The 25,723-nt window shown below is 43.1% G+C and overlaps 2 protein-coding genes across 2 annotated transcripts; both read left to right on the top strand.

Moving 5' to 3' along the window:
• Positions 1-242: 242 nt before the first annotated feature.
• On the top strand, positions 243-9,379 carry LOC127307807 (uncharacterized). The gene is made up of 16 exons (XM_051338587.2): positions 243-566; positions 666-715; positions 818-878; positions 1,223-1,318; positions 1,404-1,553; positions 1,952-2,083; positions 2,835-2,962; positions 3,579-3,621; positions 4,382-4,465; positions 5,407-5,448; positions 5,550-5,620; positions 5,910-5,963; positions 6,069-6,174; positions 6,272-6,340; positions 7,113-7,256; positions 8,962-9,379. The coding sequence occupies exons 1-16, from the start codon at positions 429-431 to the stop codon at positions 9,106-9,108; spliced, it is 1,515 nt and encodes a 504-aa protein (XP_051194547.1). The 5' UTR covers positions 243-428; the 3' UTR covers positions 9,109-9,379.
• An 11,708-nt stretch (positions 9,380-21,087) lies between these two features.
• LOC127307808 (protein NDL1) lies at positions 21,088-25,579 on the top strand. Its single transcript, XM_051338588.1, has 11 exons — positions 21,088-21,280; positions 23,464-23,563; positions 23,664-23,761; positions 23,879-23,967; positions 24,071-24,131; positions 24,212-24,298; positions 24,384-24,461; positions 24,549-24,605; positions 24,700-24,755; positions 24,844-24,979; positions 25,064-25,579. Exons 1-11 carry the CDS (start codon positions 21,218-21,220, stop codon positions 25,283-25,285), a joined length of 1,047 nt encoding a protein of 348 aa, XP_051194548.1. The 5' UTR covers positions 21,088-21,217; the 3' UTR covers positions 25,286-25,579.
• The last annotated feature ends 144 nt before the right edge of the window (positions 25,580-25,723 follow it).

Genomic DNA, 25,723 nt, shown 5'->3' on the forward strand with positions numbered 1-25,723 from the left:
TGTTTTGGATTGGATGGTAGGTATTTTCAACAAAACACTTGAAAAACACTCACCAAAACCCTGAAAGACACTTGCACCGATCAGGCCCTAGAGTGGCGTGTCAGATCGACTCGGGATGCGTAACGAAATCGAATCGATTCTGTTGTTATCTAGCTCAGTCCCCAGAAATTCGGTCGATCGACTCCTATTTAGTAGCCACGCGAGAAGCAAGCAGGGGAAGAAACAAATCGACGAGCATCCTCGCCCGCCGCCATACCACGCCGGCGCAGCCAACGCCCTCGCCGCCCTCGCCGCGGCCCATCCGCGCGGCGGGAGCACGCCGCGGCGCACCGTCAGGGGTGCGCCGGAGCTCCCGTACCGCCCGCTTCCGCAGTTAAGCGGGCCGGCAATAGGGCTTTGCCGCGTTGGACATTGGACTGATCCGCGGCATGGCGGCCTCCTCCACTCTCGCTCCACCGGGGTTCCCCGCGGAGCTGCACGCCGGCAACCGCGAGCGGCTCGTCGCCGCGCTCCGCGCCCAGCTCTCCGCCTCCGCCCGCCCTCTCCGCGGCCTCGCGCTCCTCCAGGTCATACACGCGCTCCTCCACCTCAATCTCTCTCAGGCTCTCGGCCCTGTTTGGATTTTTGGTTCCTCTGTTAATCTGTTGATCCTTTTCCTTTTGCAGGGCGGCGAGGAGCAGAATCGGTACTGTACCGACCACGCCGAGCTTTTCAGGTGGAGCCCCCTCTTGCGTGCCATCTGTTTTTACCCCTTCCATTTCCACCGTTTCGATGGCTGATCATTGCCTGATTGAAGTGTCGATTGGTGATTTCTCAGGCAGGAGAGCTACTTCGCCTATCTCTTCGGAGTGCGCGAGCCAGGGTTCTATGGCGCAATCGTAAGTTTTCTTCTCTCTGAGTTTCGCACTTTATAATCCTTGCATTGCATAGGTTCATGTTGAGCTTCACGACAACTTGCTCGATGTCTATTTAGTTTTTCTTTGCCCTCTATCATCTCATCATATTACAATCCTTGCTATGGTATTACGCTCGCACCTCTATCGAGTGATTCTGATTGTGCGATACAAAGTAATTTGGCAATTTCTCGAATATTCTTATTTCGTAGTGCGAGAATGATCGTTGATATAATACTACCGCAAGCCATCCGGTACATGCTTACGTTGATGAATTCATGCTTATTTTGAGTCAATGTGCCTAACCTGGCCTTGTACTGTTCACAAAGGACATCGCCTCTGGGCAGTCGATTTTATTCGCTCCAAGGTTGCCTGCTGACTACGCTGTCTGGATGGGTGAAATTAAGTCATTATCTCACTTCAAGGTATTTCATTGTCTAAAATACTATATTCTCCGGTGCTCCTACACTCTGTTTTCACACAATTTGTTCATTAAACCTGTATGTACAGGATCGGTACAAGGTCGACGTAGTGTACTATGTTGATGAGATCGCACAGGTTTTGCAAGATCAATTCAGTGAGCATGGGAAGCCCCTCCTCTTTCTCTTGTATGGAAAGAGTAGTGACAGCGGAAATTACTCCAAGCCTGCTACTTTTGAGGTACGCGAACAAGAGTAATTTTGAGTCTATGTGGAACAAGTACATAGCTAGGTTAGGCACATAGACTGAAATAAGAATTGAATTCCACTGTTTTTTTTTGTCAAACTTCAAATTAGCATGAACCCTCGTTCTTAGTTCTCACAAATTAGCCATGCTAGCATGAAACAATTCAGCTGCTTAGTTTTTGAATAGTTTGATTGGAAAGCACAATCTGTCATGTTAACATTGCATTATCATTTTTTCTTTGTTTTGACCTCGGTTATGTTCTGAAGCAAAATCCATATTGTGCTTTGTAGTATACAGACCTATAACTATAAAAAGAGTTGGTATCTTCCAAACCCTTTTTTTATGTTGTTCATTTGGGTTTTAATTTACCATATCATTTTTGTCTACATTAGGGGATAGAGAAGTTTGACACGGATTTAAGTACGCTTCACCCGATCGTGACTGAATGTCGTGTTATCAAATCTGACATGGAGATTGCTTTCATTCAGTATGCTACTGATGTTAGCTCAGAAGCACATATTGAGGTACAAAAAGTTCTCTATGTTGATTTTTCTTCACCTTCATTGGTATTATTTGCACGAGCTTCATTGATATTGTAGTTTGTATTCACAACTTGCATGATATAGCTGTTATTATTCATTTTCCAACTAATATTGTAGGCTTGTAGTACCTGGCAAAATGTGGTTTGCTTCCTTCCATCTTTTCCCCCACCAATTTGTGTGGAACTAATGTACGATTCATGGCAAATGAGAGAATGCATTAATTATCATTATGATGCATTATTAAATACTCTAGATAGTAGATACACAAACATGCATCTGTTATGGTTTCAGCATTATGGGCACTCATTGCATTTGTAGCCTATTGATGATTATGGATGGCTTTGAGTGTTATTAAAATGTGTGGATATTGATTTTTTTCTAGCTTGTTTTAGTTTTGGATGTCGTTCCTTGTTACTGCACAATTTTGTGGAATCAAGCCATGGCAATCTAATCAACTGTATAAACCAAGGGTGGGTTTAAGAGTTGCTATGGGTTGACCTTTAATTATATTATGAGATTCCAAACATAAGAGTCGAGCTGTCCTGTTGCAGCAGATTCCAGCCTACCTCATAAGCTAAATATGATAATGTCATGAATCACTATTTTAGACACCCGATTCGTCGAGTTATTCCCTATGGGATATCTGTTAGATGATACGATTTCTAACTACCAATACTTACTCTTTTCGAGAGGCAAATTAAATGTTTCTGATTCTTGACTTGCACTTTACAAGGTTATGAGACAGGTAAAACCAGGCATGAAGGAATTTCAGTTAGAGAGCATCTTTCTTCATCATGCTTATATGTATGGGGCATGTCGACATTGCTCGTACACCTGTATATGTGCTACTGGAGAGAACAGGTGAGTTTGCATATTCTGCCTGATGTGAAGCAAATAAGAAGTTGTCCCATGAACCATTTAATGCCTCTACATTGTTTTTAACTTTTAATAACTTTTTGGTGTAATGCATATTTTGGATCTTTTTCACTTGTGTGTACCTAAATTGTGAATGCGATAATAACAAAAAACGATGTAGTGCCCACCATAGTTTTATGGACTTTTTCTAGTTAAATCTCAAATAATATTTCTCCGAGTGTCCAGCACCATGGACTTCAGGTAGTTCCAGATTTTGTTTAGTATATATAGAGATTTCTTGGTGTTAGAATAAACTACTCTCTCTACTAATTTCAGTAGGTCTCTTTTTTCGAGTCCACTTGTTTAAGTAGACTACACAGTACTATTTGTTGAGTCATGTGAATCAGCAAACAGTTATATAAAGTTTTGTAGAAACGTTCTCTTAGTTAAAAGTAATAGGCCCATGTGACGTCACTGGCTCACTGCATATTTTATAGGCGTACCACTCTGCTCTCAGTCATCTTGAAAGTTGATAGAATTGGCTATCAAGATTCAAGACTCAAAACGTATTTGAGTTTGTTGGGCTATCTTGTATTCTATAACTCTTCTGCTCATTTTGCAGTTCTGTTCTTCACTATGGACACGCGGCAGCTCCAAATGAACGGGTATTGTTCTTTTTTGATGCTTTATGGTCTGTAGCTGACTTCTTTCTGTTATGATTTTATTTTCTCAAGCCAAATTTAGATTAAGTTATCCATGGAGATTGACTCTCTTAATGGCTGATTTTGATATCTAACTACTTGAAAAAGGCTATGCTTTGTTTCATCTACTTTGTTCGTTAATTTTTGTTGTAGTAATTTTTTTGTTTACTACACAACTTGTTAGGTATCATGAGAAATATTATAAGTTTGAGCAACGTTCTTTTTTCTCTGCTTGATGTATGTGTTCATAGTTCATACATATTGATCAGAGGTTCATGGGTTGGTTTGGTATTTTATTGAATTAATCAAATAACCTTTGACTTTTGTGAACTAAATGGTGTTTTATGTGGCTACCTTTCATTATCATGTTAGCAGAAATAATCACTCATTAGCAGTGAACCATGTGCATGTCAACATTGAATGGTAGTGGTCCTGGTGAGAGTTAGACAATTTTAAATGGAACTTGTGTAGTTGCAGGTCGAAGGATCGTAATGTATCCAGCTCACATATTATGCTTTCACCAACAAAGTAAAGGGAAAACACTAATATCAAATTTATGAACTGGAAATTAACAAAATATTAAGAAACAAAATCCAAAAAAGTAATCTAAGCTATTCAGAGTCTTGACGTTATATTGGGTCTTCATGGTTTTTCAGGGAAGGTTTAATATTTGTATGCATTCACTTTTTCTCCTTCGATACATACTTATCTTGTATATTTTCAGACACTGAATGATGGAGACATGGCTCTAATGGACATGGGAGCTGAATACAGTTTCTATGGCTCTGACATCACATGTTCATACCCGGTAAGTAGTTCGACATATTCATACATCTATTTCGATACTCTTTTTCAATATCTACAATAGATGTACCGTTTTTTTAATTTCTGTTAGAATTGCGATAGGACAGGGCTATGCTTATTGTGTGTGCCATGAACTGTTTTACATGCATCATTGCTACCAGCTGTCATTGTTTTTTTTCTGCTTATGTTTTAATCGAATTCTCATAGCTGTCATTGTTTTTTTTCTGCTTATGTTTTAATCGAATTCTCCTTATGAGATCACTGTTATAAGAAAGGCCTAGTAAAATAATATTGACATGTCACTTTGTCTTGAACCAAATGCACGGAATTAAGGTCCTTTCATAGTCCCAGTGTCCAAAGAAGCCACTCCTAGAATATGTCCAAAAGTATATCCTGATCTTGCTCTCTGAGTAAATATATGTACACAAGCTGTAAGCTGGCAAGACATTACGTAAAATGTAGCTTGTTATAGATATAGCAGAGAGTTTAGTTGCTGTTCCCTTTCTCTTGTAGTGAATTTCGTAACATACTTTCGTCCTGCTGCTTATTTTTCCTCTGCCGTGCTTATCAATTTTTGTGTTCTGTATCATCAGTCATCCGATAATTGGTAGTAAGCTGTCTGGATTCCCCCCCCCCCCCCTGTCTATTGCTGTTTAGGCTCATCTGGGTGGCCTCAGATATCCTTTCATTTTCACTTCAGTCCAATGCTATGTTAGAATCATTGTTGATTTAGTAATTGTTTAGCTGACCTTGGATCAGAACTTATAGACATGTCGCTCCATTCCTTTGTGTGTTGTGTGTCATGTACTTGCAGAATCTGGACTGGAACTTTCTTTCCAACAAACCTCGATTTAGACTGCAGAGCTCTTTCGTTTATCACATCTTAATATAGCGTTTATCTAGTAATGTCACCTGAATGAGTTCCTCTTTTTTTTTTTTTTTTAGATAAATGGGAAATTCAACAGCAACCAGACAATAATATACAATGTAAGTACCTTGTGATAAAATTCGAATTTGGTTTTTTCTTCTCTTATGTGTGTTGGAACCTGGAAATGTTTTATTGATGCAAGATTGGCTGTATCTTATAGGCTGTCCTTAAGGCTCATGATGCTGTCATTTCACACATGAAGCCTGGAGTCAAATGGGTCGATATGCACAAGTAAGAATGCTCTGTTCTCACTTATAGAACCATGCAACTTGTAAACATCCTCGATAGAGTTATCCTAGAGAGTGCAGTTTTCAGTGCATATTCTCATAAACGAGCTTGATCTCAAGATTGTTTACTGTTGTTCTCTGACAGTTGGATTCCTGTAATCTACTTGGGAGAATGTTTTCAGCACATTTTGCTTAACGTATTATGCTGATCCAGCCAAATCACATTTTCTTTCTCCCTCTGTTTGCCCATCATTATCTTCAATGGTTGAAGTATCATTTGAACTTCTTTGCAGGCTGGCTGAAAAGACAATACTTGAATCTCTAGAGAAAGAAAATATTATCCACGGGTGTGTGTTCAAGAGCTACTTATTTGTGTTTATTGAACTTCAGCATGATTGTATGTAAAGCTATGATGACGCTGATTTTTTGTTCCTCGTAACCATTTATTTCAGTGACATTGGTGATATGATGGTACAGAGGTTGGGTGCTGTTTTCATGCCTCATGGTCTTGGGCACTTGCTTGGAATTGACACCCATGATCCCGGAGGCTACCCTGAGGTTAAATATGGACTTCACCGATATTCAAGCATTAATTGATAATCATGTTATAATTACCTCCTTTTGACTGAGACTATTGTTTCCTTTTCAACCTCAGGGCTTAGAGAGGCCAAAGGAGCCAGGATTGAGCTCCTTGCGGACCGCAAGAGAACTTAAAGAAGGCATGGTAAGTGATTAATTTCCTGACTAATTGATGCAGATTTAGTAGCACATAATGCCCGGGCAATTTTGTGCACATTTGTTTGAGAAGTGGCTGGGTTGTCATGATGATATAACTGAAGGATGTCTTTATGTTGGTAAAATTCACGGTCTATTTGGAACAGTGTTAAACCCAAACCTTATTCTACTATTTTTCACAATTACCTGATCCTGTGGTTATGCTTCAACTGTAGGACAATTCTGAATTGGTAAATTGCTTGTCGAGTTTGTTCATATCTATGGAACTTCTCAACTTCATAAGCGAACTACTTTGTTGTTGGCAATTAGACATATAGGCCCTGATATCCTTTCTGCTTGCGGTCTGTCTACTTGTTTTGTACTAATAATCTTAATGGTCCTTGGATGTACATAATCGGCTAATCCATTCTGTTTTGATGATCATAAACTTAAAAGGAATCTCTTGAAAGTGCTCTAACATATATCTCAACTGCTTCAATATGTATCTCCTCCTATTTTAGTATATTTCCTTCTCTAGAAGTGGAGGGAAATGTAGGAAAACATAGTTTGTATCACTGAACAAGAAATGGTCCTGAACCTCCTTTTAGTAGTACTTCCAGCCCAAATTAATTGGCGCAGCTCAGGAGTACACTTGTACTAGACATAATGTATGGCTGCGCCAGTTAATTTGGGCCGAAGGGAGTACCATAGTCTCTGCACCCATGTTGACAAGGGTGTGTGATAGTTATTTCTAAATATCTAAGCTCCCATGTTCATTGCAGGTTATTACAGTTGAGCCAGGCTGTTATTTCATTGATGCTTTGCTGAGACCTGCTAGGGATGACCCGATTTCCTCAAAGTTCTTCAACTGGCAAGAGATTGAGAAGTACAAAAACTTTGGTGGTGTTCGTATTGAAAGTGATCTGGTATTGTCTTAGTTGCTCTTTTCCACTACATAACAAAACACCATAAGAAACAAATTACGCAAACACACTCTTTATTGGTGCATCACTACTTCAGTTGCTAACTAGCATGTAGGAAATAATGCCAACACATTACTTCTGTTAACATTCACTTTTGGAAAACCTTAGTTACGAGAAACAAAAAATGATGTAATGTACGTTGATAGACCTAAATGGTACAAGTTGTATGCGCTACCATGGAAAACAGTATTGATACAAATATATTTTCCCATGTGGGAGTTTAACTTCAGCTAGGGAAAGTCTGAATCCTGAATAATCTTGTGCCATGTATTAATTTTGGGGTAGAAAGGGGACTTCTGTAGAGTACCCCCCAATGCTCCAAGAACCATGTGTTGGGTGAAGGCAGTGATTCTTTATTTACATGGTTATCATTAAGTACCCCCTCATGTTCTTTAATAGTTGTTGTTCTGGACATTGACAGTCTCCAAATAACTTTTACCTTTATTTTCTATTGAATGTGTTGCTAAAACCACACAAGAAAACAGTGAAAGACGTTTTGAGACACAATTACATGTGAACTTGAGAAATCGATTCAAAATATCTGTAAAGATGGTTTGAAAGTTTGACTTTGCATATGACCAAAAGGAAAAGCTTTTAGGGAGCGAGAGGGTGTATTATTCAGAACCGAACTGTTTTGCCGGTCTGAACTTTTCACACCAGTTACCAAGAGAACTGTTATATGTAGTTTTCCCTGGTAACCGTCCAAGAAATTTTAGCACATGGATGCCACTAAAAAGAAAAAAAGGTGATTGGTAGATTGATAATTGAAGAGTAAAGTACTATTTGGTTATCACGAGTGCGCATAGAGTTCCGCTTGATGTCTCAGATAATTCAAACTAGGTTACCCTAAAAAAAAAGATAATTCAAACTAGGTTTTCCAACGAGGCAAAAATGTGTTGGGTTTCCCTAAGTAGCAATAGTGAGTCTTACATCCCAGTGTATTCACACTTTAACAGGCACTAATAGATCTCTGTTCACAGCCGTACCCAACTCCAATAATTAGTGTGACCACCGTTGGGTTAACATAAAGCCACAGTAACACGTATTACCCGATCCTAATATATTTTTCTGTATATGCATCATAGTGGCCAGTCGCCTAGTACTATATGTCCATATCCTGAAAATTTGGGAACTCTTAAAATTATAAGTTGGACTGAAAATATTCTTTTCTTGACAGTTGATCATGCTCTTTCATTTCTCGTAGTTGAGTTTGGGAGGTCCCGACAACTTTGCATCAATTTTATCTCTCCTTTTCTAGTCCTAGCGAATCTCGAGGAGCTCAATACGCAGAACAGATTGAGTAGACCCTGATACCGGTTCTACCAATCTTGTTTCCCACTTGACATCTATTGTATCATTCATAGTGAGACGTGGATTTTGACAAGCATATTATATATTGTACTGTATTAAATCTGACACCTCCTGTGAAATTTGAATTGACGTTGGTAAAGAACTATAGATTGCTCAATGCTGTTTTCCGAGTAAATCAACCAGCCCCTGTCCTAATGCAGATGTGTTAGCTCTTTCTCAAGTAAAAATTAAGTGCAGCAGCCAAATTAAACATTCATTTTTCCTGTAGCATCCACATTGCATTTACCTTCACCAAAAGTTTTTTATTTCCATGCTAACAATATAAGTATCATTGCAGTATGTGATGGCACAAGGATGCAAAAACATGACAAACGTTCCACGAGAGACCTGGGAAGTCGAAGCGGTAATGGCCGGTGCACCATGGCCTTCACGTGCTTCCCGTGCCGCTGTGATAACAACGGAGAATGGCCTGCCCAAAGCCTGAGCGCTTACACTTTGCATGCTACTGAGGGAAACATAACAACAAGTTATATGAAATATCGGGTACTTAAATAAACAGTGAGCCTCTCACAGTCTCACATGTTGGTTGTTGGGCTCTCATTTGATGATCGGTTGACATTTTATATGTTCACGTGTGCATCTGGTGCATTTTTCCGCTCCATTTTCATCCCTACGTAAGCGGAACATAACAACAATAATTATATGAAATATTGTGTACTTTAATAAACTGTGAGCCTCTCACATGTTGGTTTTTATTTGGCTAGCGTTTGATGATCGATTGGCATTCTATATGTTCCACTGGTATCTGGTGAGGTCAGTCACATGTTGACTGAAAGGTTCAGTGTCCTCGCAGTTAGTTCAACCGTCTCTGTTCAGAACGAGCAACTCTCATGTCATGAGATTAAGTGAGGCAGGTGTCATCACAAAACTAATGTGGTTTGATGTCGTCTGAGGCTTGCTTCAGCCTACAAGCTAGTACCTTTTTTTGCTGGAAACAATAAGTAGGTTATCAGTTGTTTTGTGCATCTGAAGTACTATATTATTTATGTGTTACAGTACTTCCAAAATATCTCTGTACATGTTTAGGTAGAGACGTACTACATCAAGTGTCGCACCAATTTATGGAACCGCACCTGAAGAATTAGGCCCATAAATGACCTTCACCTACCAAAGACCTGTTGAGGTTGGCATTTTGCTGCCTATTTCCTGGTGGAGCCTTGCCTGCCGGCCCCAGACGGATGGGATGGAGGCGGCTGCAATTTTCCAGTCTACAAGCTCAACTGAATTCTACAGGAGAAACAAATATTGACCGGAAGTTCTCCAGTTGGTCAGCATTTTAGGCACTGCCAACTCAGATTGCCCATGTTTTCTTCATAGTAAAGACCTTTCCCCAATTGTCTGCACCTGCAGTTTTTTTTTGCAAGCAACGAACTGATATTTAGCGGTAGCACTTCAAACGGCTAGATGCAGCTTGCGTGTTCTTGAAAAACTGCAAACGGCTAGACGGAACAGTAGCTTGTATTGTTGTGCACTCTTATTAGAGTCTTCTAAGAATACATTAATTGTAGTACAGAGATTAGTTCAATGTTTGTGAGGTTAATAAAATCCTCAGTGTTCCAACTTCCAAAGGCAGCCTTAGGGCATCTCCAGCGGTGCGACGCATTTCGGACGTCGAATGGTCGAAACCGTCCGGGTGTCCGTTTGCGTCGGGGTGGCTCTAGGGGCACGACGCATTTTTTTTTCATTCATACGCCGTAATTTTACATGATAAAAAGGACATAAAAGCGTGCTAAAATACGTGCTGTCTACTGGTCGTCGTCGCTGAAGAGGTCAATCAGCTGTCAGCTGCGGGGTCGGCCATGGAAGCTCGTACGCCGGCGGTGGAGGAGGTACCGCCGCACGGGCTGGAGGCTGTGGCCAGGGATCCCACGCAGGAGCAGCAGGCGGAGCGCGGACGTTGGAACGCGTCGGCGTGGCCGAAGGAGTTGCCGGCCTCCCCTGCGCGAGCGCTGACTCGCGGAGCTGGATTGCGAGCCTGTCCCACAAAGCGAGCTCGTTGAGCTCGTCCTGCTCGCTGTTGGCTAGTGCCATGGCAATGGCCTCCTCCTCTGAAATGTCCGGCGGCTGGGTCTCCGGATCCCACGCCGGTCCGCCGTCGTCGTGGTCGTACTGCGGCATGGTCACGTCGCCGTCCTCGTCCTCCTGGTCGTTCTCTTCTTCTTCGGCGGCGATCTCGCGCTCGAAGTAGTCTACGTCGGCGAGGTAGGCAGCGCGGCGCCGCGCGTTGAACTCCCACGTTCCGAAGGAAATCCAGTTGTAGGAGTTTAGCGCGTACGCCGGATCCTCCCGCAGATCCGGCGGCAAGACCGCGCGGCGGCGCACCTCATCCCGCCGCTCTCGGCCCTCGCGCGGCACGGGGGGGGGGGGGGGGCCCGGCACGTGCCGCGAGTTCAGGTACCAGCCCCCTCCCGGCAAGTTCGCGTCCGGCCATGGTACCGGCCGGTTTTCCTCCCATAGCTGCCGCGCGAGGTCAACGCGGACGTACCGGCCGACCCATGCCTTCTTGCCGGAACGCGAGCCGCTAGCCTCCTCGTTCTTCGTCTTCCAGAACGGCCAGCATTTCTTCCCCATGGCGTCGATGTGGACGTGTGGTGGCTACTGTGGGATTTTGGCAATGGTTTTGGTCGGGGAAATGGCCGCCGGCAGCGTCCCTTTAAGAGGCTCCGACGCCATCTCGCCTTCAATGGCCTGCCAGTGCAACGCCTACTAGCTGCGCACGCTCGCGGAAGTCGAGGTACGCCATTAACGTGGCCCCTGCAAAGGCTGCATCGCGCCGCCCAGAAGTAATACCGCGGAAGACGAAGCAGTTGTGCCGCTGCCAGGCGGGCCCGCGCGAGAACCGAGCGGACACTTTGCGCGTCCGCGCAGCGTCCACGGAGATGCAAACCTGACGCATATTTGGGCCAGGTTTGCGTCTCTGCGGATGGCCCGGTCACTTTGCATCGCCCCACTGGAGGTGGTGTCAGACGTATTTCCGGTCACGGCGGACATAAACGGTCCAGCGTCCGTTTGCGTCCCGTCGCTGGAGATGCCCTTAGCATTTGGAGGCATATATGTATCGTAGAGGCAGGCTTCACACACATAGATATTGAGTTGAAATTTCCCATGCAATTTTGTTGGTAAATAATATGATCATTTGCTGAGTAATTTTTTTTATAAAGAGTGCCACAATTTAAGTTTCGGAACTCAGGCTCATTTTTCAAGTGTTTAGTTAAATTTTAGGATTGCATCGGTGGTAAGTTTGACGTACTTTACGAGACTCCTCTCCCTGAATCATGAACTGCAACATCTGAGCTTTTGAGAATATGTGTGACAAGGTTATGAAAATCCTCTCCGAATATGCCAGTGCCACTGCGAGGGGGCACCCTGATAAATCATCTTGAGTTAATTTTTGCTGTGCACAAAATGATGATATGCTGCCTTTGTGGTGGAACCCCACCCCGGACCCAAACCGTTGGAGATGGCTCTGCAGCTTTCCATTTTGCACGCTCAACTGAATTCAACAGCAAATAGTTGACCTAAAATTCTCCAGCTGGTCAATATTTTAGGCAGTACCCGCGTACGTTTGCCTATATTTTCTTCAGAACAAAGACATTTCCCCGATTGTCTGCAATTTTTGCATGCAACGAGGTGAGGCCAACAGTAGCTTGTACTGCTGTGCACGCAATCTCGTGGCTATTTCTGCATCTCACAAACATGTGGCCTTCCCTGAAAATCAACAGTACTTAGTAGGGTCTCTCTGCCCTGGCTGCCGCCATGTTTGGTGAAGGCAGCTCATTTTTCAACGATTTTTGTTCTCTTTCAAAAGACGAATCCGAGGCCTGCTAAGAATGCAATAATGCTACAGAAACGTCATAGAAAATACCTCAATGCAAGTGTATCAGCATCGCGACGTAATAATTTGGACTCGACTGCACCTTTTCTTCCTCCAGCTGTCCCTTTGGCCCCCTAGCGAGCAAGTTTCCAAGGTCTTCGCCTCCATGGTTGAAACTTCCCTGTAGCTTAGCGTGCCTTCTCTAACGAACCTCTCATTTTCTCATAAGTGAACAAATACCATGCTCTACCAACTCTACCAAAAATGGGGCCAATTAGAATGTTCCTTTAGACCACTTGTGTAGATTTTTAGTCCTTTTTGAAACGTGTTTTTCACATGGAAAGTACAGGAACTTTGCATAGGGTGGTTTGGAAACATATGATTAACGGAAATTTTCTGTACTGTAGAGAGAGACTTGAGATGATGATACTTAATTTTGAGGAGGGCAAGTGTTAACTGATAATTTCTGATGACAAGTCCATTTCACTCCATGAATTGCGCAGATTGAAGCCTGTATTGGTGAGATGTGTCGTGGATCTTATTCATTGCTGGGATAGTTGAGCAGAAACGTCAAGTATGATTTGTATATGTATAAATAGACACATTCATGAAGGGAAGAAAATTGAATTGGTTCCACATCAATAGGCTCAGCAAGAAATTGGTACTCAAATAACTCAATGGAACCTATGGTGACATATATTGTCTAAACTTCGATTTGTTTACCTTCCTACTCTAGTGATGGTGACATGATATTGATGTTTTAACTTGTGGTAGGTAATGCTGAATTGTACCAGTGACAAGCCTAACATCCGGACAAGGATTTTGTTTGTGCACATGGGAGTCAGTGCTCCCTTCACTTTTGGATTTTTGAAAATTTCAGATTCTCATATTTCTCTGCTTTCAAAAATTATGACATTAAATATGTAGATAGATGTGTATACGAGGATTGGAATCAAAAAAGTCTTGTCAAAAAATACGTTATATTTTTGGAGATGCAAAAAAGACAAATTTCTGACAGTACACTGACAAAATATACGTACTATTGTACTACTATTTATAGTCAGAAATTTGTCTTTTTTGTATTTTCCAAAATACAAAGTATTTTTTAATGGAACTTTTTTGACTACACTCCTCGTGTCTAAATCTATCTATATATTTAATGCCATAATTTTTGAAAACATAAAAGAGCGAGGTTTTAAATTTTTTCAAAAATCCAAAAATCCAAGGACTCATGTGCACATGGTACTTTCCGCTAACATCCAGGCTTTATATTGAGCTGGCTAGTGACTTACATTTCTTGACGATCCTTGAAAAAATAATGGGCCTCCAGGCCACGTGTTCTACATGAGAAAAGGAATAGAAGAAGCAATGACACATCAGTGGAAAATTAGGAGAGATATGTTTTCATTTTCAGATTGCCTTCTAAGACAGGGTGGCAACCAAGCAGCAGTTCTTTCATCTTAATTCAATGAGGCCTAAGTGGCCACCTCAGAATATGGGCACAAATAATTTCTCTTGCTTGCTTCCTTAAGAGATGTTGTACGAAAGAGCATTTTTTTTCATCACTAACAAAGAGAGCTCCTTAAAAAAAATTAAATAAAGAGAAGAAAAAGACATAAGGTTTCCCGTTCCTCCTTTTCCCTTTCTAAAAGAAAGTGCGACAGTAACAGCGAAAGAGATTGGCTCACCTAAAAGAAGATTAATGTTTATGAATTAAGTCGTGTGAGTGATAGAGACCAAAGTAGAAAGAGGCTGTGCCCTCTCCTGAGCCAACCAATCGATCCTACTACCTCATCTTGGTACAACCCCAATGATTCGTAGCTCCATGCTTTCTGTCCAAAAGCAAAACCTATTGGGATCAGTTGGTGTCATCTGTTGCTACCTACAAATGACACGTACGGTGCTTCCATACTGTAGGAGTGTAGGACGCTCTTCAATATTGACAATACACCCTACAGGCCACGAAAAATGACGTTGGATACAAGTTCTTAACATTCTGGTCGTCTGTGTAGATTTGTCTTGAAAAGAAATTTCTTACTAGTAATATTGGACATCCTGCTCCTATCCAGAACTCTACTCCCTCCAACGTTTGCTTCTGTCCTAAGTTTGTAGAAAAATATACTCCCTCTTCCCTCTGATTTATATTAATTGACTCAATTTTATCTAGATATAGATGTATCTAGTCAACAAATGCATCCGTATTTAGATAAAGTTAAGTCAATTAATTTAAATTGCAGGAAGTAGCAATATCTCTGACACGAAATTATTATATTATAAAACTATATCTTAAGATATAAACTTAGTGTTATGAATGTTGCTATTTTTTGTGATATAAATTGTGTGTTACAATACACCATACAGGCCACGAAAACATGACGTTGGATACAAGTTCTTAACATTTTGGTCGTCTGTGTAGACTTGTCTTGAAAAGTAATTTCTTAATAATTTTGGATACGCTGCTCATGTCCAGAACACCATTCCCTCGTTCTACGTTTACTTTTTGTACTAAGTTCGTAGAAAAATATAGCAATGCTTCGGACATGAAATTAGTATATTATAAAATTAAATTTTAAGATGGACATACAAATATTAATTTAGTGTTATGAATGTTGACTTTTCTTTTATGAAATTAGCTAAACATAGTAAAATTTAACTTAGGATAAAACCAAAAGTACACTTAGTCCTGGGCGGAGGTTATGAACAGACGGAGAAAATACTAGCAGAGTAGCATCCAATCTAGGATGTGCCTTTATAATGTAATAATTTACTTTTTAAATTATGCAGTATGAATTTAATGTACCTATTCTGCACGAGCAATTCTCAGACTACTCATAGTGCAAGTAACTTCACTAGTAACTAAGTGTCCAACTTAACAAATTTGCTTATATTGTAGTAAGTTAATGAGGAGAGAAGAGGATTGAGTAACACAACTAGTTATTGTAACATCAGACTACTCATAGTGCAAGTAACTTCACTAGTAACTAAGTGTCCAACTAAGCAAATTTATTGATGTGTCAGTGAGTTAATGAGGAGAGAAGAGGATTGAGTAACACAATTAGTTACTTTAACATCACACTTTCCAAGGTACAATGAGTCTACAAGCTAATTAATTTATACATACTTTGATGTTACTAGGGGCATCTCCAGCGGCCCGACGCATTTCAGATACCCAAAATGTGCACGGGCGTCCGTTTGCGTCGTCTGGCGGACACGAAAATGGTCGCGCGCCCGTTTGCGTCTGGGGCTGGCTCCAGCGGGGCAACGCATTTTCGGCGCAGACCAGAATTCAAAAAAGAGGAACTAGCGTCAACTTTGCACGAAATTTTACAGCCGCAAATTGAGGGCTGAAACAAGTTCATCACACTTTGCAGATGGTACGGCGCAAAGTGGAGTCCAAAAGGGGCACAACAAGGCCTGAACAACAATAAAAATGTCCAAAAGGAGGCCAAGGTGCTGAGCGCATAGCGCCGGCAATCAGGTGTCGCGCGCATGGATTTCGGCGCGCCTCTTCATGAACCAGGCCCTGGTGTCGTCATCGACGCTGCTCAAGTCGGCTAGCATGATCCTAGTGTCCTCTGCAAGGATCTTGGCCTTGGCGTCCATCCTCTTAGCCCCGGCGTCAAGCAATTTGGCCTCAGCGTCTGCCTTTTGGACCTCAATTACCTCTTTCGCGAGGTTGTGGTAGATGGCAGTTGCGATCTCTTTTTCCAGACGCCTCTTCTCATCCCTAGCAGCCAAGGCGGCAAGATAGTCGGCCATTATCTTCTCCATGCTCTGGGTGAACGCAATGGCCTGCGCCTCCGGACTAGATCGGCCTTGGTAGCCTTATGGCCTCGGGGACGAGGTGGAAGGGCTGGACGGCCTTGATCGTCGTCTTCGCCGTCGAGGTTGATCGTTGTCCCATTCCTCACAACTTCGTTGTAGGACGCAAAGCTTGCCATCCACTTGTTGGCGTCCTTGACCACGTCCCAGCAATGGACCATATGGAAGCCCTTCTTATGCGTCGCCCTGAACTTCTCCAAGGCGTGGGATACCTGCAATCATAGCCGCCAATGATGTACATAGAATGATGAAAATAGTGTAGAATGATGATGGTTGTATCGTGTATACCACTGTCATGACGCCAACGCCGCTTACGGGGTTGTTAATAGCATGTTCGACCGTCGAGCAGAACTTGCTTGTCTCTTGTTTGATGTAGTTCCATCTTTTTCGGAGGGACTCTTCCGTCCGAGGGATTGTGATATGGTAGGGCGGGTGCATCCTGGTCTCGTTGTACTGCTGCAAGACCTTGGCCCAATAGACCTTGCCCTTTTGCTGCGCGCCACTAATACAATCATGGCTCGTTGCCAGCCACGCTTCGCACAAACACTTATCCTCGTCGTCGACGAAGCCTGGTGTCTTGCGGCTCTCCCCCTTCTTCTTCGTAGCAATGTCCGTGGGGACAAGCTGTGTTGGCGCGTCGTCAAAGTCGTCGACGGACACGGGTGTTGGATGCGTCTGCTGGGTGGCGAACAACCGTGCGGTTTCGGTGTCCTCCGCATCTTGCGTTGCTGCCCAGTCATCACGCGGGCCTGTCCCGGCCCGATCACCGCGAACGAAGCCACCGCCGAATATAATGGCCTGGATGTCTGACTCATGGCGGTCCTTCCAATAGTCCTACGAATGACCGGACATCAGACGCATGATACACGACAGTCGCACACATTGACAGAGCTCACGTACCGAGTCATCCATCGTCGGGCAGGCGGCGCCATTTCGTCGAACATGATGCGGTGCTGTGGCATGCTCTCCTCCGACACCTGGCGCGTCTTCTGTGTCGCACCCGGGCAGGAGTCACCGCTTCTAGGTGTTCGGTTGAGGTCGGGAACCGCCGCCCCGTTGAACTGCTCCGCCACCCCGGTCAACTGCACCGGCGGCAGGCCGGAGGCGAACCGCGACGCCGGGTGGCCCTGCAAGGGAGCGGGAGTTCCAGGACGCAGCTGGGAACTTACCGAGCTCACCGACGAGGCCGGAGGAGCGACGCCGACGATCCTCTCTCTCTTGACGAGCATGTAGCCCTCCGCTAAGGTCGGATGGAGGGCTACTTGCGCAACGCCGGCTTTTATCTGCATCTGCCAGGCCTACTGGTTGGCGGCCGCGGCAGTCTTGTCCTTCTGGTTCTTGCGCCGGCCCCGACGCTTCGCGGCCTCGATGACTTTCTCCTCCTTGGAGAGCACCTTCTTTGCGGCCTTCGGCTTTGCCTCCCGGCTGCCACCGGTGGCGGCCCGCTTTGTTTCCGTCGGAGCTGCACCCTCCATTCTGGTTATGGTCGTGGCTACGGGGGAGTGTGGGGCGGCGGCGGGTGCGAGGGTTTGCTCCGCATCCATGTCGGTGGCTGCGGCGACGAGGACGTCCATCGCTTCTGGACTGCTCGCGCCGGTCTAGTTTGATATTTCGCGCGGGGAATGGCCAGTGGCGGGAATAATATCGGCCTCCCCGCCACCGACGCGCGGGTCCTACGTATTTTTCGGCGGACACTCGGCGCGACCGCGGAGACGGAAACATGTCGCATATTTGGGCCAGGTTTGCGTCTCCGTGGACGGGCTGGTCACTTTGCGTCGCCCCGCTGGAGCACGGCCCAAACGCATTTCCGGTCACGGTGGACGAAAACGATCGATGAGCGACCATTTGCGTTGCGCCGTTGGGATACCCTAACCACTATAAATAGTCATGTTACTACTCTATGTTACTCCCCACTATGACTAGTCTCAGATCATAAAATTGTTGCAATAAATCGCAATAACTTTTTGCGGTGTCGGGATATGTATCTAGAGATGCTCTTATGATGGTGACCTCCCACATTATAAATAAATAAATAGGGGTGTAAAACACTATTTTTTGATATTTATTTACGGGAGAAGGGGAGAAGGGTGATGTACACCAGTACACGCCATTTTAGAAAAAAAACTGAATTTTAGAGTTTGATTATAAATCTCGTCCCAATGTTCGAGGTAACATGTATTTTATGTCACATACGTGATATATTGTTGTGCATTCTTTTAGCGAGACATTTTCTTGTTATTACTAGGGTTGAACCTACGTTTTAAGTTGTACTTTGGTTGGCTGTGTGAATCTTGATACGATGCCAATTACTTTACGTTGATATGTGCTTGATGTCTTATTAAAATAATAAAAAAGTGCTCACTTTGTTTCATAACTTTTGTCGTGGTTTTCTCTCAAACTAAACTAAAAGAATGATAAAAACAACAGGAATAACCGAGCTTCTCCTTGTATCCTTCACACAGTATTACTGTTCCTGCTGTTCCCTACCGGCACCTGGGCGTGGGGCCGTACAGCGTGGTCCGCCCAATGGGAACTCGCCACGTCGGCAGAAGATGGCACCTCAGCCAACGGTCGGCTGGCGTGCCCGACGCGGAAATCACAACCTTTGGCTGTGTCCACTCTTGTCGATGACATGTGGGGCCGGAAGTGACCGGACCCGGAAGTCATAGGCTGGCTCGTTCTGCCGTCGGTGGGGGAGTTGTGGCTATAGTGCATTTTCGTTTAGCTCCCTGTTTTATTATGAAATGATGAAATCTTACGTTCTCTGGCTGTAGCCCTCCTACCAGCAAGCCTAATCTTAGTGTGAGGATAGTGTTCTGATCAAAAGGATTTGTGTCTTTGCAACCGGTGAGGTGACGTGCATGTCCTGACAGACTATGCTGACTGTGTTTAACCGGAATGTTTCTTTTTGTGGATTCAGTCATCTTAAGAATCGTCAAGCTAGCTAACTAGATTATTCCCTTGTATAGAAGTAATCTCATTTCAGGCCTAGCATGAGTTTCGCACATTTTGTATCCTCAAATTACTATCTCGAAAGTAAAATCCCTAGGTGAAGATGCAACTCATTTTTGCTTAATTCAAAGAAAATAATCACCAATTAATCATCAGTACTTAAAACCCATTTGATTAACACGTTGCAATCTAAAGAAAATTATCATTTTTATCGCAGTCTTATCTTATTTACATTTGCCTACAATGGCACTACCAAAATCTGGATCTCTACATACGAGGGACGAAGCTTATTTTTGGCCAGAGCTTAACCAGAGAACCACCCAGACTGCCTAACATGGTTCAAATACTAATGCTCACATTTAAACCAAGGTTTAAAATAACGTGCTAAATGAAATAGTGGCAGCCTCCTTTAAACGTTGTGGACGCTATATCGTGCTAATAGCGTGGTATATTTCAAATAGCGTTTTCAAAATAATATTAAATATAGCCTAAAATAAATAATTTTACTAGAACGAATGTATATATAGTCCAAAACTGACTTAATCATACATACATAACCACACATAAAAATAGATCACAAATATTTTAGAAGAATAACATCAGCATGTCACATGGCAATACCATAGTATAAATTATTTATTAAAAAATATTAGCATTAGCGATATTATCTTCTGATTTAGAAGTGACACCAACACATTGCACTTCATCACCACAAAAAAGTGAAAGCAACTTGCCCGAAAAAATAGCGGTAACGCTATGAAGTTTTAGCCCGATATAACATGCTATTCGCAAATAGCGCCACAGCGAGCAAAATTACTAAAATTTAGCGTGGACCCTCTAAATATGCTATAATGCGCTATTAGCGGAGAAATAACGTGCTATTTTAAACCTTGATTTAAACACGTGTTGACATTGGTAGTACTTCGGTAAAATTTACAAATTATCTCAATATATCTTTTTAGCGTGCGATTAGAGAACACAGTGGGGTGTATGCATCTCGCTTGTAACTTCAAAAGAAGAAAAGGAGTATGTGACAAGCCATCTCATTCTATATTTGCATACCTGTAATAAAACCTGTTGATTTCCCATTTAATGTCTTGTTATTTGCTTACAAGTTACAACACTACTAAATTAAATATCGTATTTACGTCCTTATAATTGTGCAATATCCTATTTATAGCTCAAAAGAAGAAAACATATCATATGACAAACTATCTCATCCTATATTTGTACACCTATGTAGTTACAAATATAAGGAGTAGTAAAACTAGTTGATTTACCATTTAATGTCTTGTTAGTTGCTTACAAGCTACAGCACTAAATTCGATATCCTATTTGTAGACTTAAAATTGTTTAAGGCTCAAAATGTTAGTTGGAATTAAATTACACTTTTTTTAAAAAAGGAATTGAATTACGTTTCCCCAATAAATCACCACCTAGAATCAATCGGGATTAATGTGTTGCGATTTACAAAAAGGCCTTGGCTTACACAATTGTTTTCTTGTACCATTGGGCCACCCGTATGGATTTGCGGCAATTGCATGTTCAAAATTTGAAGACCTGTATTGACATGTACTCAACACAAGATTAGTAGTTTATGGACCAGCTAGCAGGCCCAGATGAGCTCAGGGACCTGTAGTCAACCACAGGTGTCAGCAGACTAGAACTTACTAGCTGGACTCTTTTAACCTCCGAGTATTATAGTAACAGAGTAATGTATATAAGCTGGGGGCCTAGTTGCAATAACAGGAAAGTACAGGATGGGCTGAGCGAATATAGGAAGGCCTGTCCTCAACCTTGAAGAGGAGGGGACGCCAGCAGAGAGAGAGAGAGAGGAGCGTGTGTGCGTGCTGCTCCTTCACGCCAAGACAGCACAGGAGGAGAGAGTGAAAGAGGGGCATTTATAGGCGGAGGAGAGAGAGAGAGAGCAGGCCCGGCGGCGGGGATGGGGGACTCCGGCGGCTCCGTCGTGTCGGTCGACGTCGAGCGCATCTCCTTCGGCGGCAAGGTCAGTCCGCCCTCTCCCACCCCCGTTTCTTGGGAACCCCTGCTGTCCGTTCCCCTCGCCGCGATTTCGGTGCTTCGATTGGGTTCCGTCCGGCGACGGATTGGGACGCTTCCGAGCGATTTCTTTGGGGGCAAATTTGTTCCATTTTTGCGCCGTCGCTGTTGCTCAGCTGATTTCTTCTTCTTCTGCTGTTCATCTCGGCCTGGTTTCCGATTCCACTCGGACTACTGCCGAGTCCATCCCGCGCCGCCACAGGAGCAGGGGGTGTTCTACTCGAATTGGCGGCTCCAATCGGAAGTCCGTCTCGGTGCCTCCCTGCTCCGGGATTCCCCACCTGATAAATAAAGCCGGCCGCTTTCCTTCCAAACGTATGTATGGCGTGCTGTTCCTGATCGTTCCGTCACCACGCGATTCTGCATGGTGCATTTCGTCGTCTGCTGAAGCGGCTGCCGTTTTTGGCTAGGAGATGGTGAATCTTTCGCGGAACCGTCTCCTGGCGCCGCCCTTCTCGTCGTCTGCCTACGTATGCCCCATCCCGAATTTCCCTGCGTTTATGGCCTGGTCACATGGTCCTTGCTCGCTAGTCATCAAGTAAATAACAGTTCAAGTGATTTATATAACTCATCAGAATCGCCTGCGTTTGCGTGTTCGCGCAATTTCAGCGAAAGAAATATTCCGACTTGACGCTCTTGCCTGTTGCTTAGGTGTCCTAACCGCCGCTTTTCTTCCTAGCGATTGTTTCGGTAGCAGTTTCTTTAGTCACGAAGTACTTTATTCACCTGGTCCTTATGAATAAAAATTTCCTGCCGAGTATTGCACCGTGCAAATTCCTTATTCTGCGTATGTGGGAGAGAACTAATTCGAAGATCGCAACATCTTTCCACTTCATGTAAACGAAAGCTGTCCCTTTGTTTTGTTGCTGGTTTGATTTTCTGAAGGCAAACTATCTAGCCTGCGGAATCTAGTTTGAACCATGTTCTAGTTTGACCGTGGACTGCTTGTTTGAGTAATTTTGTTAAAATATCGAGTGCTGTTTACAAGTCGCTGTCACGTCAATTTCTGCGATTTTTAATACGATGCCTGTGTGGTCGTGGCTGTCAAATCAGTGCTCTGTACAACACTTGGGCAATAATCATTTCTCCCGTGATAGAAAGGAACTTTAATTTGTGCTTGTTGATTTCTTGACAAGTATAGTTTTGGCTATTTGCTGCTGTATTTGTGAAGATATTGTCTATATGGTTTGGCTTTTGCTCTGCACTAGTACTCTGCTGTATCCTACAAGAAATGGTTAGGGATCATTGCTTTAGCACCACTCATCATGATGAAACTGTTTTCTACCTTTTCCTTTTGTTAGCATCTCGTTAGCTTTTAGTAAAATATGGAGAAAACAAAGATCCTTCAATCATCAAGTCATCACCTTTGCGTCATTTTGGAGAAATTCGTTACTTCAAGCGGCAGGGGAGGACCTGACACCTTTTCCTCTCCTCAAAGAAATCTTGCAATAATAATAATTACTTAATTATGTCTTGACCAAGTTCATAGGACCACTTCTGTTTGTGTGCGTGTTTTTGGGTGCACAACAGCTTGGTTGTTGTATGGACACAGATTGTGCATGACGGCTTAGTTGTCAAGTCTGTGTTTAATTTCATTTACCAATATATATTTTCTGTATAAGCTTAGGAGACTTATGCATGGTGGTCAGTGCTCTCATCCTATCAGGATATTCATTCAGCTCAGGATTTAGACATATTGTTGGTTTCTGTAGCGAATGGCCCTGAAGTACCATCTGAATTCCATGCTTATCTATATTGTCCCGATGATTGGCACATCTATTTTGTATTTTAGTTCTGATAGGGTCTTCATGATGGGTGTTTCACATTAACAGCACTATTTCATTCCTAGCTGATCTGTCATTAAGTTTAGCTGATGGTTCATAGGTCATCTCGTCATACCGAACTTGTGGTTGGTCAGCATAAGCTTTGCGTTATTTAGGCTCATGTATATTCAGCAGATGCGTGGCTGCCGTCTGCCGCTGTGGAATGCTTAATTATTTTATTTTATGGTGTTTACTGTACTGTATAGAAATACTTTTCCTGCTGAATATTATTTTCTCAGATTAAATTTTCCCTGTATTTTGGTTTATTTGTGTCTTAACACTGTCCCCTTCCCCCTTTTTTCTTCAGGAACATCATATACAAACAAATCATGGATCTGTATCTGTTGCAGTGTATGGTGATCATGACAAGCCTGCCCTTATTACTTATCCAGATGTTGCTTTAAATCGTGAGTACATCACACTAGTTTAAAGTGCACGAGCTTCCTGTAGTAAATTGTTCCAGCAATCTGATATGCAGCTGCTTAACTCCATGTTATTTCTGGTCAGATATGTCTTGCTTCCAAGGATTACTGTTCTGCCCTGAAGCTGCTTCACTGCTTCTTCACAATTTTTGCATTTACCATATCAGTCCCCCAGGACATGAGGTCAGTAGTTTGCAGGCACTAAGCCTGACATTTGGTTATAACATGATGCATTACATAATCGGTAGTTTTGTTTTATCCTAACCGGCTTTCTCATGTCCTATTGTGAAAATCATGTAGTTGGGAGCTGCTCCAATTTCATCGAATACACCTATACCATCAGTTGATTACTTGGCAGATCAGGTTGCGGATGTTCTTGATTTCTTTGGGTAACGTTCTATCAAATTCTCTCGGATACTTTATCAAGGCCAATGAGTCTCGCTGTACATTGTGGATTAACTTCTGTTCTCTTGTCAATTTTGCACTTTCCAGATTAGGTTCTGTGATGTGCTTAGGTGCCACTGCGGGTGCTTATATTCTGACCCTCTTTGCAGTAGGTGTTTCTTCAAAACGTGTGTTCTATATACTGCTTATCCGGGAAAACTTTTATTGACCCATGCACTCTTTTTGCAGGCAAAGTACAGAGAGCGTGTACTAGGTCTTATACTTGTTTCACCTTTATGTAAAGCTCCCACTTGGGCTGAGTGGTTCTATAGTAAGGTAATTTTGCTGTAAATGACCTACCAGGTCATATTTGACATTTCCTTAAAAAAATAGGATTGTACTGATAAATTGACCTATGTAGATGGAGTCAAATTTGTTGTACTACTATGGGATGTGTGGGTTGGTCAAGGAGAGCTTACTGCAGCGGTACTTCAGCAAGGTAACTAAGGCTGATTTAATTTACTACACATGACATTTCCTTTTTTTTTTGAATGGGGATGCTTAATGAGTATCCTTAAATTTTCAGGAAGTACGGGGATGCTCTGAATTGCCCGAATCAGACATAGTGCAGGCATGTAGAAGTGTAAGTACTGCATGGTGTTTTTCTTCCTCTATCAGTTACTCTGCTTTCCTTTCGAGCTTTCAAGTGTTGACTTTTGTTCTTTTATATGTTGTAGTTTCTAGATCAGCGGCATAACATGAACGTGTGGCGATTTGTGCAGACAATGAATGGGTAAGTGCACATTCTATGCTTTATTTCTGTAATTGCAGTGTCAACTTAGTTTGTAGTGAACTGAGACAAAAATGGCAATGATTTCCAGGAGATATGACTTGACAGAAGAGCTGCAGCAGCTTCAGTGTAGAACCCTGATTTTCGTCGGCGAGAATTCTGAGTTCCATGCAGAAGCCGTTCACATGACATCAAAGCTTGACAGGAGATATTGTGCTTTAGTTGAGGTAAACTTTTACCCTTACCTCAGTTCAAGGTATTAACATCACAATGTCAGCTCTTTAAACTATCTATGTCGTTATCTGTTGCAGGTTCAAGGATGCGGGTCGCTCGTAACGGAGGAGCAACCTCACGCGATGCTTATACCGCTGGAGTACTTCTTCATGGGGTACGGCCTCTACAGGCCAAGCCAGCTCGACAGCAGCCCGCGCAGCACCCTCAGCCCATTTTGCATATCACCAGAGCTCCTTTCACCCGAGAGCATGGGGGTGAAGCTAAAGCCGATCAAGACGCGAGCGAGGCTCGAAGTGTAGCGCAAAGTGGACAAAGGTGGCGCTTAGGTCTGACATGGTGAGAGTTTAGGCTAACCCGTGGATATCAGTGTACCAAACTGGTGTGTGTGTCTGTTGATTTTTTGGAAGTAAATCGAGATAAGCGCGTTATACACTGTCATGTAGATAGGAGATGGTAGTTGATATTGGTAGGTTGGGTGGGGTGGTTCTATTCCATTGATTTGTAGCCTGTAAATTGTTATACATCATTGTTTATCAGCACAAAAGGGAAATAATAGGGGAATGGGAAGGTGACCTGTTCCCAATCATTAGATACTTCGAGTAGATCTGCACATTGCTGTCTCTCTTTTCTCCTTTGCCTGTATTGCAGGAAAGAATGTTCTTGTGAGCTGGAGTCGTGACCTCCTAAGTTCCCATCATTTGTATAGGCTGTCTGCTATTATTCTGAAAGCGCCTGTT

This window comes from Lolium perenne, chromosome 6 (assembly GCF_019359855.2).
Source record: "Lolium perenne isolate Kyuss_39 chromosome 6, Kyuss_2.0, whole genome shotgun sequence".
NCBI lineage: Eukaryota > Viridiplantae > Streptophyta > Magnoliopsida > Poales > Poaceae > Lolium > Lolium perenne.